The following is a 17,601-nucleotide window of genomic DNA, read 5'->3' on the forward strand; positions in this document are numbered from 1 at the left end:
CCACTGTCGCATTTTTGTGCTGATAATGCCTAGACTGTGCTTTATTGGAGATTCCTCTTATAGCTTGTCCAGTCATTTTCTCAGTTTCTTATTCAAATCACATTGTCTGTTTTTGTCTCCTCCTACTTGCTCTTCCCAACCTTCACAACAAGTTAGCTTCTAGCTCATCAGGATTTCAGAACTGCCTTAAACTTTGGATTTTTTTTTTATCACTACTCGTCATCTGGTCACCCTGTGCCGGATGGCAACTTTATTCCCCGCTCTCTTCTCATGTCTTGTCATGTTGCTTTCCACTATGTTCCCAAATCTTCCAATGCCAAATCCTTCCATGTTTTATAACAACTGAAACTTCTGAAGCTTATTGTGTTGAATATTCCATAAGGTATATATGCATTTAATATACTGAAGTTCTAATCTAATGCTTCAGAATGATGCCTTTCCTTCATTGTGTGGATAAAGAACAGTTCCTTTTCTGAAATGTATAGGTAAGTGCATACGTGCACACACCTACCCACCCACTACCTGTGTTTGCATATATGTGCATATGCATGCAGAATAATTGCACTAATTAAATAACCCATCTCACTTTTCTGTATAATCATTGTCCTACTTAATTAGGCTGTTGATGGAGAAGCTATTAAAAAGTGTCATGGAAGGGCTTGGTCACCAATACAGTGTGATTTCTCTTTTAGCAGAGCTGATAATATGATTTACTTTTTTTAATTACTTATAAGTTTTGTGGTCTATTTACCCAGAAGATGATCAGGACACATTTTTTTCAATTTTATTTTTTTCAGTGTAAGAAATTATTTTTCTGTATTAAACTGAAGCAACACGTGCTATGAATTAATCTAGAAATTTCATGATCATTCTGGGAAATTTTTGCAATATATTTTTATAAGGAAAGATTCATATTAAAAGAATGGTGTTGCAGTGTCAATACATTAGACATGACTCTTGTTTTCTGAGCAGTTTGCAGCTCATTGCTGCAGCAACATGTTTAATTAAGAAATATTTTAAAAATCAGTTGCACCTGTCAAGACCTTCATGGCTTTTTGGTATTGTGTCAAAGCTAATCTTTTGTTCTAAAATGAGGGAGATGGTACAGGAAAAGTATTTGCATTGAACTTCAAATAGTTTTTTTTGTATTCAAATCCCTTTTTCACTAAAGTACAAATCTGGTTCTGAAGAACTGCTCAGGAAACAGCTGGAGTGAGAATGATTTGAAAATTTTTAGCATCTTGAGTAAACAAGGTAATAGGAAACCAGATGCTACCACAATCACAATGCAGGCATAAACCTGAGCTGCTGTTGAGAAGATGTGTAGAATAAACCTGTCTCCAAAACCAAAGATGTGCTTGTATTTCAAGTGACTTGTTTGCTCAATGACGCTCTAGCATTCTCTCACTCTCTTGGACTGTAAAACCTTGTTACTTGTGGTGTCTGTTGTTTTAAACCCTTCCTCAAGGGACTTTTCAGCTTAAGCATGACAAACATCTCTTGCCAATGGAAAGGGAATGGAAGCAACTTTCTAAATGGGGGGTTTGCATAATTAGTGTCTCCTGTTTAGTATATGCTGGCCTAATTTTTCAGGTTAGTATTTTCTTTAGTACTTATGCTCTCCCATTTACTGCCTTTTAAAGAAATTTTTAAAATGCTTCTTCTCTAAAGTAAAAAAATCATTTGGGTTACACATTCAATGTTAAAATATAGTTCCTAAGATTTACTAGTAAAATGGTTTGAATAGCTTTCATAGCCTGATAGCAATTTTGAAAGTAAAACAAAAGCTCTGCGACTGAAAAGTATGGGGGGTTTTGTTTTGCGAACAAGAAAATCATGCACAGAGAAAAAGAAAGCATGCTCTGAAATAAATCAAGTATGTGTGATGAATTGATATGTTCATACAAAAAAGCATTCACTGAAACACTGTCAAGAATATTAAATGGTCTGTGACACATCAGATTAGTATTATTTCTGGAGATGAAAGTTGTTTTTCCATTGCCAGCTGGTTTGCTGTACCCCATGGACATTTAAAGAAAATGGGGGAAAAAGGCATGAAAGCATGCTGTTCACTTATATAACCTACTTCTACATGTTTCTCTTCCTGTAGCAGCCAACTGTGAAAAATCAGTGTCAGAATAGAAGCCATACATGTTTATTCTTTCAAAACTGAATGAAATGTGTGATGTAGCACTTTAGTGAAAATTACGTAATACTGGCTACATTTTCTTAGTTCTGGTTAGGTGAAATCTACTTTAATCCTAACTGACATCTAATTAGTTTAATTACATTTTAAATGAAGTCTTTACCAGTTATGTGCCTGCTGGCAGAATACACGATTCTGAATCACATACAGTGACTAGTTTATTAACATGTGATTCTCTTATGCAGGACACTGGAAAGATAGGGGTGGATTTTTCTCCACCCAAGATTATTTTTTGTGATTCACTAAACTTTTCCATGCACCAAGATAAAAATAAACAATAATGTGACTGCTTTGCTCCTATTTTTTAATTATAGAATAGCAGAGACTGAGATCAGAACACAGCTAATTTAGTTTCATTTTCTCCTTTTATCCATGGAATTTAAATGGAGCATATTTTTTTTTTCTGATTGTTTGGTCATGTTTTCCCTGACCACAACTTTATCAATGAAGTTTTTGTGGATAAAGCACATGGAAGCCTTACTCCCTCCCTGCTCCAGCTCACAGTCTGTCATACACAGTTAAGGAGATATTTGACATTTGTCTCTATACTCTGGTGTCTTTTTCTGCTCTGTAAAAGTGGAATTCAATCAGGGAAGTAATTAAAAATCACACTAAATGCATTTCATGAGAAGGAGCAGTATTTTAGATAATTCCGACAGAGTGTGGCATGATAAATGATATGAAGGTTTCCTGTCATAATTGTGTGCACCTTCAAAGCACAGGTCTGGACTCATTGGAAAAGACAGCTGCATTTGCTGCCGCAGTTCTCCAAACCCAGAGGAAAATCTGATTACATAGTAGTTTGGACAGAAAAGACTGAGGAAATGTATATTGTGTTTAACTAGACAAGGAGTTGCAGGCATCAGTGAGGCAGGAAGATGCAAATCTTTAGCAGATTTCATTATGTTTGGGAGCTGGTAAGTTAGAGTAATTTATCAGTTTTGGGGGAATGTAGGGAATGTGACATCAGTATGTCTAAGTTTGTGCATAGTGGTTTTCTCTTTATTTTGAGAGCTTACATGAAGCCTTTTATATTCAGCATGTTCTGATCTAGAAAACAGGCAGAAAGTCAAAGTTATTAAATGCTAAATAATAAATACAAAAAAATCACTGCTTTTGGTGAAGCTTTCATTTGTAACTAGTATGTTTATTCAGATTGTGTGGTAGTGATATGATAGTTCCATTTTCTTTCAGAACTCTTGCATTGATCATCTGTCAATTCAATAATAAAAATGTAGATTTAACATTTCAACATTAGTTAATCCATCCAGGTTAGCGGTAGCTGAAAACAGTGAGTAATTTTGAGGAATTTGTGCTGTTCTGACTGAGGAGCTTAAAGGGCCCATTTTAATATTTGTAACCATTTCACTATCATGTGTAATTAACCTTGGATTGGACCAAACCATCTGCATGTATAAGAGTAAACATCATGTGTAGCACGAAAGTTGTGTGCATCCTGGGCTATTACCTGGGGCTAATGACCATGTTTTGGTGTTGAAGCTATTTTTTTTAATATATATATACTTCTTGCCTTTTTTTGTTTATGTATAGAAAAGTTCCGAAGGAGCAAAGTACAAAACAGAGACTTTCAGATAGACTTTTCATGCAAAGCTGATGTTTCCAATTTACAAAAAGTAACTACTGAAGGTTCAGGAAGGTCATATTACAAAATGTTCTGGTTTTTAAGTATTTAACTTGTTTGGTTTTTTTCTTCTGAAATTTAATTTTCAGTAATGTGTCTCTTACACCCTTGTTAAGGGGAAGAAGCCATATGTTGCTAGTCTACTTTAAGGATATATATTTTAATAGCAGCATGTATATTATTTTCATCTCTGGACAAAGTTGTGATAAATGATGTCATTCCATGTGTGCTTTTTCATGCACCCCTTGTAGATGTTAGTCTCCCACTCACTGAATATCTCTACCTCCCTGGGAAGAGCCCATGCTGTTCTCAATGAGATGTGAAAGCAAATGATCACCACATGTATTATTACTTAGTCTAACCTACCTTTGCTGAAGATGTGAAGCAGTCAGCCTTTCTAAAGCTTGGAAAGCTGCTGTTAATTGTTATTAGCTGGTTTTAGTTGTTATTAAGTTGATGGAAATGCATATTCCCTTGTCCTACTTGTAATTTTATAATCTTATCCAAGATCATAAAGAAAAAATTACTGCTAAGGTCTTGTCATCAGTGCCAGCACTATGATTGCTTTACTCTGGAGTTAACTGATAGAATCATCTTTATTTGATTACTTGTCTTCCAAGTTCCTATGTAGCTCAGCTGTCAACATGACAGAGCTGAAGCAAATGCTAAAGCACAACTGGCATTATACAGGTGTCTGCAACAGGCTGGAACTGTTTTTCAGTTTTGACTCCTAATTTTCATGGCTTCTTTTCCTCTGCTTTTCTATCCCCTTTGCTGGGAATATATGAGAGACCATTTGAGCAGACTGTTGAAACATCAGATGCTCTGTCAGCAATGTTTGCCCTCTATTTGGTTGTAGAGGTCATCAATACCTGAACAAGAAATTCCCCTTGTTGCAGGTAAAGTAAAAATCTTCAGCATTCTCATTTCCTAAAATTGCTTTTTTAAGAAATGCCATTAGGGGCTGAGAGTCATGGTTTGACTAATAAATGTTGCAAGGAAAACTTTATTCTTCGGTATTTACTCTTTGACAATAGTACTGCTCATATTTGAAGTCTCATTTGAACTGCAGTGTGTTTTTCTTGTTCCTTTGTACTAGGATTATTCCAGTGATGATACTAAACTAGAATACAATGTAGATGCAGCCAATGGCATCGTTATGGAAGGTTATTTATTCAAGCGAGCCAGCAATGCCTTCAAGACTTGGAACAGGTAATTACTCAGAACCTCTATTTGCTACTTACAAAAATACTGCTTTTTAACCTGAATTCTCATCTGATTCATAATCTCTGTAACTCGCTGACTCCATAGTTTTGACAGAACACTGGGATGACTCTCTTAGTTAACTTTGAGATGACACTTCAAAGCCATTTTTCCTTGTTTTCTGTCCTAGTTGTTTGCAAACCCTTCTCTTGTGAAACCATATGCTAGGAAAGTGTTAGAAGACAGAGTAAAATAGAAGTTGTATAGCCACTGGAAGCAGACTAACACAGTCAAGGACTCAAGTTATTTTTCCTGAAAGATAAGCAATGTAATTGTTATCCTTTAAAATTCCTGTCCTATGCAGTGACTTTTGCTCAGTAGTTTTGATGGCCCTTTTGGGAATTCAAACTATATTGTTAGTCATATATCTTTAACAATGTGTATTTTACTACTATTTAAATATTTTTCTTCCGGAACAGGATTTCTTTTGCATTTCCAATGGTGTGTACTTTTTTTCAAGGAAATATATATGCTGGAGCAGTTACAGCAGAGTTGGATACAGTTCTTGAATTTTAAATTTAATTTTTTGTGATACAGAGCTCTCTATTGTCCATGTTCTGCTATATTTTCATCAGTGCTTCTGTTAAACTATTTGCTGTGTTTGAAAGGACAGAATGTGCATTTCAGTGGGTGGTCCCTTCCAATCCTAATTTTTTTATATTTCCTTGAGCATCTCAGCACACCACAAACTTGTAAGAAATTTGGATCACTTCAATTAAATCCATAAAGTGATGCTAGGGCCACTGATGTCAGTAAGACTGTATCTATATTAGCAAGTCATGGGCAACTAGTACAAAGGTCTGGTCCTTTGGCCTGATTATTCATATGTAATTGTAATGTACTTTCTGGGTTAGTTTCATGCAAGCAGAATTCAGAGCTCTCCAAGGTCTCCAAGATCTGTGAAGCATCAAAGGATGGTGAAGGGGCAAAACCAGGGGATGTGCATCAAAAGCACCTTCCTGGTGTGAAGTAAAATGTTAGTATAAGCATACTGAGAAAAATCTGCAGTAATAGGGCAGGAGATTGGCCTTGATTGGATTCCCAAGGGGCTGAAAGGGTCCTTTTTGCCATTGCCAGATTGACTGATGGTGAAACTGACTCTGTTTCTGGGTTCCTCTTTTGAAATGCAGAAAGGCCCTGCTGTGCAGGGAGGTGACAGGAGAGAGCAGGACAGGAGTGTCTGCTTCCACATGGCTTTGTTCCTAGGAATACTTACCTTAAAGTGATTAGAGAGTAGGAGTCAATTAAAACTAACCTCTGTATGTTGGTAGTTTAATGGACACAAAGTAAATAAGGAGAAATTGTAATTAAGTCAAGATACACAATGACATTCCATCTGATTAAGTTACAGATTTGAACAAATATAATGAAAATATATCCAAGCAATAATTTAAGAGGGCAAAGATAAACAGCTTGTTAATGAGTCAGAGCTGCCTACTTTTATTACATAATTGATATTTACTTCGTTTTTTTCTTCTATTTATCGCAGGGGCATTTAATAAAGCAAAACCTTTAACCTTTTTACTATTAGATTCTTGATAATGTATCTCTCTGTGATAAATGTTGGAGTTGGATGCTTTTAGGCAAAAAATAAAACTGGATATGCTACCTATAAACATTTCTGAAATTAAATCAATTATTTAAAGTTTGTATTCCACATGTTCACAAACCATTACTAATTGCTATTAAACTACTTTTATCATACATAAAATATACATTTAAGACCTTGATGAAGTTTTTAATTTCTGAATCTAGCCCCCCATTTTTGCTATTTTTAAATAAAAATAAAGAAGTATTTTTGTTATTTTTAGTTCTGAACATATGTAATTGCTTGCTATGCTGTAGGCACAGAAGGGGTCACTGTCATTTTCCACTGTCTGTTTCATGTGATGGAAGGTTTTACTTGTGTAGTGTTACAGTTTCAGCTGTGGGGATATACTTGATTGAAGTTTATCATATACTAGAGATTAGCAGGTTTTTCCAGTCACTAGTCAAAGTGCAAGAAAGGATTTTGTCATTGTGTTAAACTGTTCTGTGTGTAAAATTTTATTAAATATCAAAGGAGGAAACATTTAGAGAATTATGTATTTTATTTTAGGGAATTCTAAGCTGAAGTCAAGACAGAAAAGATACTTTTACTGCTCTTACAGATTAGCAGTTTGCTGCTTTATTATAGCCCTGTCTTTGGGGAAGGTGGGTGGAAAATCAACCAGCTGAAACAAAACTAGATGAATTTGCCTAGAAATACTGAAATTTCCTGCTGTTCTTCAGCAAGGGTGACAGCACTGACCTTCCTTGCTGACTACTAAATACACTGTCAGTAGTAATATGTATTTAAATCTGGGACCTCTCTTTTACTCCCATTGGTATCAGTTGGACTTATGTTGGTTCTAGACCTTTTTAAGAGCTCCTTCAAGAGTCAATTAAAGGCACCAAAAAACATTTAAATGGCCACCATTAGCAGATACTTGCCAGCATTAAAAACAGAAGAGAAGAGGCAAGGGCATGATAGGTTTTGTCTGGGTTTGACACAGCAGTATGATTCTAGCTGACAAATGAGAGAAATGTGATGCTGCTGTGTGCACATCTTGGTCAGTGAATCCATGGACCCCACAGTGGTATTATCCTGGTTGCTGGGGGAGAGAAAAAAAAAAAGAAGACTGTATAATACAGCCTTTTGAAGGGGGAAAATCTGTTGTGGTGAATGAAAATTTGTTTCCAGTACAAATTAATGTCTTGCTAGCATAATGAAGTTTCTTCCTGGGGCACCTGGCAGCTCATGTTTCATTGTCTCAAGACTTTCATTCTTTGGGCTTTTGCATCAAGTTTCCTGTTCTTGGGACAGTTCTGCGTGACACTGGCTTTAGAAACAAATAAGTGCTTGAGCAGGCTGCAAAGTAAACCCCGAGCTATTTGCAAGTCAGTGTTACTGTGTTTTGAAGAAGATGGAGCTTTTGTAATCTCTTTTTGTTGTGTCTAAAAGGACAGTGTATAATGTACACGAATATTTCAGATAATACAGTTTAGTGGAATCAAAATTATGTCCTTGTACTGCAAAGTCTTAGAGTACTGGGTATGGACACCTGTGTTTAGAATGTCTGTTGGTAAATTATATACCTTATTGTACACCAGTTTTCTTAAGGCATCAGGAACTAGAGTCAGGTGCATTTATTATGGAGCAGTAGAAAGCAGCTAGAAAGCTGTTTTGGTTCTCAGAAATTCAGATGAAAAATAAGTATATATCATGGAGAAAGAATAAATGTGTGTAGAGAGAAAAGCACTTGTCAAACCATTAAGTATGTTCCAAATAGGTTTTAGATTGGATGCAATAGATGTTTTCCTTTTTAATTCTGCTGTATTTTCAGATCATGCTAATTCTTTTCTTATTTTGCTCATTTTGCGTTTTTCATCCCTTTTCCTCCTTTCCCTTATGTTTTAATCCTACCCCATTTTTTCACATGACAGGAAAAAGCCAGATCACATCAGGTACCAACCAGCTTCTTTTATACCTTCCCAATATTTCCTTGGCACGCAAAAAGCTCTTCATTAACCCTGCATTTAATTTTGATTACTTGCAATGGATGTATAAGTGACTCAGTCTAAGAAAATAACAGAAGGATTCTGCCTGGGATGCCAGTATACCTGCTGCTCAACTCCATTAAAAGGTTTAGAAAGATTGAGCTAGTTTTTAGCTAAAAAAGGAATTAAAGCCAAGTTTCTGCACTCAAACTGAGCATACAAGATCAATGTCTTGCCTTTTTCCAATTGAAGTTGATGAGATTTTTCTTTTTTCTTATCAACTGCATTGGCAATAGACATGTACTTTTAAATGTTGTGCATTCTTAATTACTCTGTTTTAATTGTGTGCTGCTAGCAACTGGAGGAGAAGACTGTTTCTGAGAATCACAAATCACAATTCATTGTTTTATGTAAAACTCAAATTTTATACTTCTCAATATTACTCTTAGTTTTCAGAAGTTGGAATTTTTTTCTATAGATTTTGCATTGTTTCCTATTTAATAAATGCAGTTTTGAATTGTGTAGGTATGAATGATGGAAAGCATTCCATTTCTAAATAGGAAGAACTATATTCAACCTCTACAAAGTGAGCCAGTGTAAACTACTTTAATATTCCCAAGAATGTTTCCTCCTTCACCATGCTTCTCTCATGCTTTTGATGGAATGACACATTTAAGGAAACTTTGGTAATAATCAGTACTTAATGCACACATGATGTCTAAAGATTTATTAAATTATTCTTAGAACCGGATAGATGTGGATTACCCTACAGCAGCACCTTCAGTACAGAGACTGTACCTCAGGTGTTCCTGGCTGATGCTGGTGTAGACCCCTCAGCAGTCTGTTTGCTGCAGTAGAGTCTGTTGATAGTATTTGGCTAATGAGGAGTAACTCCAAGTTTTTGGCCTGAATAAAACTGCTGTGGTGCTGACACCTTGGAGGGTAGCCTTACACTTTCATCTTGTTAAGCAAAAAATAAAATGTATTAACTTTGACATCTACTTTTAAAGTGTGATCTCTAAGTTATCCTACATTGTAAATTGTTGATCTCATTCAGTAAAAGTTTATTTTAGAAAAGCACCAAAGCCTGCACCCTTTTTGGCTAGACTGAAAATTTTTCTTTGACAGATTTCATTTCTCTACTTGGAAAAAAAGGGACTGAAATACTTTCAAAACTTCTAGACTAGAAGGTTTTAAAGATGGCACAAATTTGTGTTACAATTTGTGTGTTCACTTATATCCAACTGATGAGATTAGAGCTTGTTTACTAGAGTAACTCATTAAATATTTAGCTGTAGAACAAATGAGGCATTGCATTAATGAAGTTAATTGCACTTGTTAAGGTTCTTATTAGGGATTTGCTCCATTGCTCGTTGTCTTGGGGCAAGGCTGCCTTTTTTTACCCTTTACCACTCCCTTTATCACTTAGGCACCACTTTTCATGTTGTTCTGTTTTGTGTTATGTTCAAAAAAAGGACATGAAAAAACATGTGAGTTTATTTCCTTTTCAATTCTGCTTTTTTATTAAGTTTCCTAGATGAATATTAGCAATAACCTACCTTATATGTGGGGCATACTTACTGCATCTGTAAATAGATAGTAAATATGATACCTCTACAATAGCAGTGACTAAAATTACTGCTATTAACAGATTGAAAAAGTCAAGGATGACAGGAGATCCTGTTGTTGCTTTTTAAATTAAATATATCTGCACAACATTTGAAAAGATTGTTAAAAGGTAGAATCTCATCTGTCTATGAAACACTAACCTTTCTAACAAATACTGGATTTTCTGTTTTGGATCTAACATTTTTTTTTATATTTTACTTTTTCTTAACCATCTTTGTGCACTTCTTTCCTTGAATGGCTTGTGGTGGTTGAATAAATACGAGGCCCTCTTGTTACTAATTGTGGTAAACTGTAGCTTGAAACTCAACAGCCTGTGGAGAATAACAAGATCTGTTGCAACACAGTATTTTGTGTACTGTTACCATTCAAACTAACTGGCAGTAAAGAAGTGATGTATGGTAAAGGTGGGGTATTGGAGATAATTGAGGAATTGCTGTGGTAAATAGAGGTTTGCATTATAAGCCTGAACAAAACAAGGTGTAAATTTCACTGAATTGTTTTTTACATTCCGTTCATTTTTGTCAGTGAAAATGGAACTGTGATAATTGGTTAGCCTTTTTTTTTTGTGCATCCAAGAAGAGCTAGAAAGCCTGGTTATGTCTACTGGGTTTTTTTTCATTCAGTGGTCTGATAAAACATCATTGTTAGAGATCTGAGGTAATTTTTTCTGAAATATGAGTGATTTTTCCATTCTCCGAGATGTATCCTGTATGAGCAGTGACTTTGACTAGGAGGGATAAAGTTCAGAGGAGTTTTAAAGCATTGTATTATCTTTTGGATTTTACAGGATGCATTCATAAAATCTTTTTTTTTTCTTCAAAGCTGAAGCTTAAGTTAGGATCCTATTTAAAAGGTTTTGATTGGTTTTTTTTTAGTTTTTATATGCAGTGTTTTTATTTCAGATGCCCAATGTAGATAGATATTAAACTCAAATTGGATAACAACACAGAAGTATTTTTAGTGCCTTATTAAGTTAGGTCTACTCCCAAAAATATTTCAGGATTAGTTTACATAGGTTTAAGTATTTTTATTGTTCAAACTATCTGAATTTGTGTTACCAAACAACTACTTAAAATTGTAACTTGCTGCTAAAATACTGAAGGAAATGTTCCTTGAAATGAAAATGTTTTGTGTGATAGCTTAACTAATGTTGTCATAACATAAATGTGTTTGTTTAGGACTCAGATTATTTGAACCTTGCTTTCTTTTCTGTTTTGTCTCTGCTTTCCCTTTTTTTTGTTATTTTTATGAACTATTTGCCAAAACTGACTGCAGCATTACTTTAATGAATTATTTTATTCAGTCTCTTTGTAGACTGTATGTTAGCACATCTCAGTCAAATAAGCACTGTAAAATCAGTTATGTATTCTCTGGATGTCTCTTCATTTGAATAGGCGCTGGTTCTCAATACAAAATAACCAACTTGTGTACCAGAAGAAATTTAAGGTAGGAATTGAAAACTGGCTCGGGATAGTTTGGGGTTTGAGTGATGATTTTCCTGACTGATGGGGAAACTGCTGATGTGGCATCCCGTGTGATCTTCAACAACCTACAACTTTTTTCTAAATTAGTTTCTTTCTTTATAAAACGAGACTAATAGCTACACTGACAAATTCTGAGATTCCTGTGCACTGATTGTAAGCACATACTTTATTTGCTGTGGATTTTGTAACCTAGTTAGAGCTTTAAAAGTTGTTGGTCCCAAAAGGCTTGTGCTCACTTGTTGGCAGTCAGATAGTCCATGCTGTTCTCTGAGCAGTTGTGTTTAACTCTTTCAGGACTTGCTCCCTCCAGTTACTTACTGGTTCACACACCCAATTCAGCAACTGGGAGAAAAAAACATGAAAGCTTCTGTTACGAAGCAGTCAGGGCTTCTATCTGCATGTATTTAGTATTGAAAATGCACAGTGGTTCAGCAGTCAGTATCTGCTTTGTTGCTGGTGGGAAGTGCAGCAGTTTTATGTTAAAGCAGCAAGTCCAGCTCTGCCTCAAGCCATAGAAACCTTTTCAGTCAGGTTTTGGGCCCCTGCTCCTTTGTTTGTTGTTCTGCAATCTGCTTTTGCACCAAGGAGCTGTAGCTGTTCTTCAGATTGGAAAGAAGTAGAGACTATATGGAGACAGTGGGGAAAAAGGAGAAAGAGCTTAAGGCAATTAATTCCTCTTAACTGCAAACAGACTGGGATCAGAGAGTGTTCCTTGTTATCTGATGCTGTCAAATCAAGGGGCTTAATTTCTGTGGCTGGAAGGGCAACACAGTTGAGTTTGTGTGAGCATGTTTGGTTGGGCATTTTGTGTTTGTAAATTCTTGTTGCTCTTTTTTTTTAACTGCACCTTTAAAATGCTGATAGCTCAGAATGGAATTCTTATGAATTGAATCAAATTTTCAAAACCACTGCATTCAGCATCTGGTTGTTTGTTTTTTTTTTATTTGGCACTTAAATACTGCTGATTTAGGTATAACTTTTCTGATTTGTCAGTTAATTGCATTTCTTAGAGTATATTTGTAGTTTGAGTACTGTTGTTTAAATTTAAGGTGTTGATTATTCAGTAGATTGAATTGTAGGTAAAAAGAAAGTCTCCAAATTTTATTTTTGGAAGAAAAAATTTAGTGTAACCAGGCAAATAGAATTCATTCATTAATAATTCAGGATTTAATTATTATCTTATTATAAACTGTATTATTTTTTCTCTGTGACTTTTTTGTTAACTTTTGTCTCTTAGGATAATCCCACAGTAGTTGTTGAAGACTTGCGGCTCTGCACAGTTAAACACTGTGAAGACATAGAAAGACGTTTCTGTTTTGAGGTGGTTTCTCCAACAAAGTAAGGAGAAGCGATGGAGTATGTTTATTTTAAAAAAAAATCATTACATGTAGTTGTTTTAAAATGTGAGATTAACATTTCTCTTGGGATAGATCAGAACAGGAAAAGTATCTGAAAAATTCTGTACTCTGAAATTTTGGCTGAGAGTAAGTGATGCTGTGAGAAGTGTCCCTGGTATTTAGTTTACTTTTGGCATTAAAATAAACATGCATTCTTGTGCTTTCTGCATAAATAGCTTGTGGTGCAGAGCTCTGCTGTGGCTTAGTAGTAGCTGATACTATCAGCTGCTTAGTAATGTAGAAAATTGGTCTCAGTTTATCCACATTTCTGATTAGTGCAATGAGAGAGAAGCACATAAATAAGCTGTTGTCTCAGTGATGTAAAATTATACTTCAGAATGCACTAAATGAAATTACCAAATAAAATTATTTATCAGCTCTAGCAGTGCATTGGCTGTACTTAGGGAATTTTGGCATCCTGCCACAGCAAGGGCAGGTCATGGATTCCTCATTAGTGATTTTGAGATATGACCATATTTAAGTTTTTGATATGAGGTCATCTACACTCTCCATTCCTCCTTATATTTCTCTTCTGAGTAGATTGCTGTCCATCCTGACGTTTGCATTCCCAGTTGTGGGTCACTATAACATGCATCTTCCTTGGCTGTGCTTTTTCAACCCATAAGTGTTGGAACAGTTTTATACTTCATGACCTGATTCTTTTACTGTTGATGAGAAAAGTAGTTCATTCTTTGTCAGAGAACTTTAAAGTTACTCTGTCTTGATCTCAGTGAATGAAATTGTGTTTTCAAGGACTGATACCTGTGTCTCGTGTCATGGGGATAAAATGCATTTGAGGATATAAAAAGGAAAAATCTGGAATAAGGAAAGGAATAGGAAGTTAAGCCACTGTCAGTGTTTTTGGAAAAGTCATTTCTGTATCTATTAGCATTACTTGCAAATAATTTTGAAATAAGGAGTTTGCAGCTCACAAAGGCTCAGCTGCTTTGTTATCTTAAAATAAATGTGTGTATTAAATGATGCCTACTAAACAATATACTTGTTATACCAGTATAACCATAACAGCAGACCCCTAAGCAATGTGTTGTTAGATGTCAGCTGCTTGGCCACTGTCTCTGAGTCCTTTTATTTGTCACAGGAGCTGCATGCTTCAGGCTGACTCGGAAAAACTGCGGCAGGCGTGGATTAAGGCTGTTCAGACCAGTATTGCCACAGCATATAGAGAGAAAGGGGATGAATCTGAGGTGAGTTTAACAATCCACCAAACAACAACCTCCCCTTTAGATCCTGAAAATTATAAATATATAAAATCTTTTTTAATAGAGAGAGAAGAAATAGAGAGGGAAGAAAAAAACCAATCCATTGTTTGTCTTCCAGTGGAAAAGCAATGAAATTTTGAAGGTTGTAAATTATATCTGATCTGTCTTTCACATCATCACGTTAATGTTACTATGTCCTATATTTTTTTTTGAGGTTTTTCTGCAGTGTGATTAAAAATCATAGGATACTCTTATATTCAGTTTTATATATCTTTTAAAAACCTAAACATTCTTTTTTAGTTCTGTGGCTTTCCTTGGCCGAAGAGCCTTTCCTGGATTTTAGTGCACAGTTATTATCTGTGAGACTTCAATTTCTTTAGTTTAGCATGTGTCTCTTAGTTGGTTTGTTTGTGTCTTTTCTCTTTTAGAAACAGGAAAAGAAATCATCCCCTTCTACTGGGAGCCTAGAATCTGGGAGTGAGACCAAAGAGAAGCTGTTGAAAGGAGAGAGTGCTCTGCAGCGAGTCCAGTGTATTCCTGGTAATGCTGCCTGCTGTGACTGTGGTTTGGCAGATCCTCGCTGGGCCAGTATCAACCTGGGAATCACACTGTGCATCGAGTGCTCTGGGATACACAGGTTGGGGAACTCCTCACAACTGCTTTTGATTTGTGCATTGGCTTAATTAGTAAAGGTGGTGTTTGCCTCTTCAAAGGTATATTGAAAGAAAATTAGAGACCCTTGTTTGTAGATAGAATTAAGGTAACTGCTTTATTTGCATAAATTAATGGTAAATCTGTCTGAGGTAAGATATAACATGTAGTTACAGGTTAATGTTTTCTTCCATGTTGTTTAGGAGCTTGGGTGTCCACTTTTCAAAAGTAAGATCTTTAACGTTGGATTCATGGGAACCTGAACTCCTAAAGGTACAGTATTTTTGAAACAGATTTTTACTTGGTACTTAGATTGTTGTTCGAAAGCCTCTGAATCAGAAATTTCAATGCAGGAAGCACATTTGTACCCACTGCATGTCTTGCAGTTTGAGCAGAAAATGTTTATATTTGTGTGCTGGTTTATTTTAATTCACACTTTTTTATACTCCATAGTAATTTGTGCTGCAAACTTGAATGCAGAACAACTTACAACACCTTCAGGTTCCCAAGTGCACTCTGAGTAGCAAGTTTCATCTGATACTTTCAACATACAAAAAGGCAAATCTGTTTACAAACCACTGATGTCTTTCAGTGGGCTGAAAATTTTGGAAGTGATATATCAGCCTCTAAAACATGATCATACTCAAAAATTTGATGTCAGCTCTTTACAGTGAGATGTTTCCGGCCATAGGAGAAGACTCGTGCAACTGCTCTTGTGTGCTGTTTGTATACTACATTTCTAGCTTGAACCATAGTTATAAAAATCATGTGACACTGAAATTCTGAAATAAGAACTCATGCATGGATGCATGCATGCAGCTGGATAGCTCATGCAAAGCATTTGCTTCTAGCTGTGATGTTCTGGCACTTAGGAATTGCTTCTCTATTCTGTACAATCAAAAGACAATGTGCTTTGTGGTTAAATAATTTTTTATCAATGTGTTCATGCTGAGAAAACAACCAACCAACCCTCCACTCCCACTCCAAAAGAAAAAAAAGCTATACCTCTTACACTATTCATGTAAATACCAGAACTAAGCATTCTACCTGGTATTAGAAACAAGAATTCTGTTCATTGCAATCAATAGGGTTAAATTCTCCTGTAAGTAGGCTTTTGACTTTGTTCTTTCTCTGTAGTTGTATCAGGTTATGGTTTAGCAAAAATGTTCATTGGGTCAGGTGGAATACAATTGGTTGAATTGTCTTTTGCTGATGGGGAGAACAGCTCCTGGCAAAGCTGGTGGAAAAGTACTTTTGTTAATGAGGTGCCATTCTGCACCTGCACTGCAATCTGGTGGTTGTTTTTTCAGGCACTTTAAAAGTGACTCTTTTTTTATCTTACTCAGAATTTGGTCTCTCTATTCACTGATTGTTTCATTATTATCATATAAACCCATGCTTATTTCTGTAAGTGTACTTTTACCAGTGAAAACACTAAGTTATAAGTATAGGCTGAGTGAGGTTAAAAACAACTGAATAGGTAGCTAAAGCTTTTTTCAACTATATTTGAATTTATTTATTTTGCTTTATAGCTTATGTGTGAATTGGGAAATGATGTTATAAATAGAATATATGAAGCGAAGTTGGAAAAAGTGGGAGTAAAGAAGCCACAATCTGGAAGTCAAAGGTAGTATTTTACCAGCTGTGCTTGTTGCTTCCTTTTGTTGTTGCTTCCTTCAGCCTCCACCTGTAAAAGATGCTGCCACTTAACTGTGTTATGCTCCTTTAGTGTGTTCATTTCCCTGTATCACCAGTATATATTGCTTTCTCCCTTTTCTCACTCTCTTTATTGGGTATTCCTTCTATTGGTCCCTTTCTGCTTCTCCTGTTCATTTGTTCTTTTTGTGATCTCACTCCCTCCTTTTGATAACATCTCTAGAGCTTCACTGTAGACATGTGGATTTTGTTTCCTCTCTGCTGGGTACCAGCTCAGCCGGCTGTACTCGGTGTGTAAGTGCTCCTGGAAGGATCCTGTGGCTGTTCCTTTTGTTTACAGTGACTTTGTTCTTCCATTTGACTTTTGTTCCCTGATCCTCAGAATGTTCTCATCTTCCTACCTACATTGTACATGAGCTCTGCTGCTTTACAGCAGCCTTCAAATCATTGTGCTTCTGTCTTCTATTTCTCTGATGCTAATCTGTGTTTGAAGATAGATTCCCAATGTTTTGTACTGCTGTATAGGATGTCTCTTAAATTTGCTTTTTTACTACCTTTCCAGTTCTGTGCTGCTTGCTGCCCAGCAGTTTTATTATATAGAAGTGTTGGCAGTATGGGGACAGTGATGATAGTATAAACAAAGTAGGAGATTTTCTAGATATTCCTTCTAGTGGTAACTGCTGTTCAGCAGTTTTAATGTAATAATTACAGCCCCTTTTATCAATTTGGCACAGCTGCTATTGGGTCTTAAGGTAATAACCTCAGGTTACAAGGAAAAATACTTCAGTATGTAATATGGAATTGATGGCTGTGCCTACCTAAGGCTTGTTACTGTTTTCTTGTGTAATCTTAATGTTCCCATAACAGATGTTGCAATTTATATTTACATAAGAAACTAAATATATGTTTATTAATAGGTTATTAACAATGTAAA

The 17,601-nt window shown here is 35.7% G+C and overlaps 1 protein-coding gene across 2 annotated transcripts in view; it reads left to right on the forward strand.

Annotated features, from left to right (window-relative positions):
- Positions 1-17,601, forward strand: part of ACAP2 (ArfGAP with coiled-coil, ankyrin repeat and PH domains 2) — a 59,492-nt gene that overhangs the window by 32,863 nt on the left and 9,028 nt on the right. The window contains exons 10-17 of one of the 2 annotated variants that reach the window (XM_058844084.1): positions 4,948-5,060; positions 8,577-8,597; positions 11,654-11,705; positions 12,981-13,081; positions 14,240-14,345; positions 14,789-14,997; positions 15,215-15,284; positions 16,544-16,638. In XM_058844084.1, coding sequence (XP_058700067.1) covers positions 4,948-5,060; positions 8,577-8,597; positions 11,654-11,705; positions 12,981-13,081; positions 14,240-14,345; positions 14,789-14,997; positions 15,215-15,284; positions 16,544-16,638 — 767 coding nt within the window. The remainder of the gene's footprint in view (positions 1-4,947; positions 5,061-8,576; positions 8,598-11,653; positions 11,706-12,980; positions 13,082-14,239; positions 14,346-14,788; positions 14,998-15,214; positions 15,285-16,543; positions 16,639-17,601) is intronic. The other variant, XM_058844085.1, reaches the window with a different exon arrangement.

Source organism: Poecile atricapillus, chromosome 8 (genome assembly GCF_030490865.1).
Source record: "Poecile atricapillus isolate bPoeAtr1 chromosome 8, bPoeAtr1.hap1, whole genome shotgun sequence".
NCBI lineage: Eukaryota > Metazoa > Chordata > Aves > Passeriformes > Paridae > Poecile > Poecile atricapillus.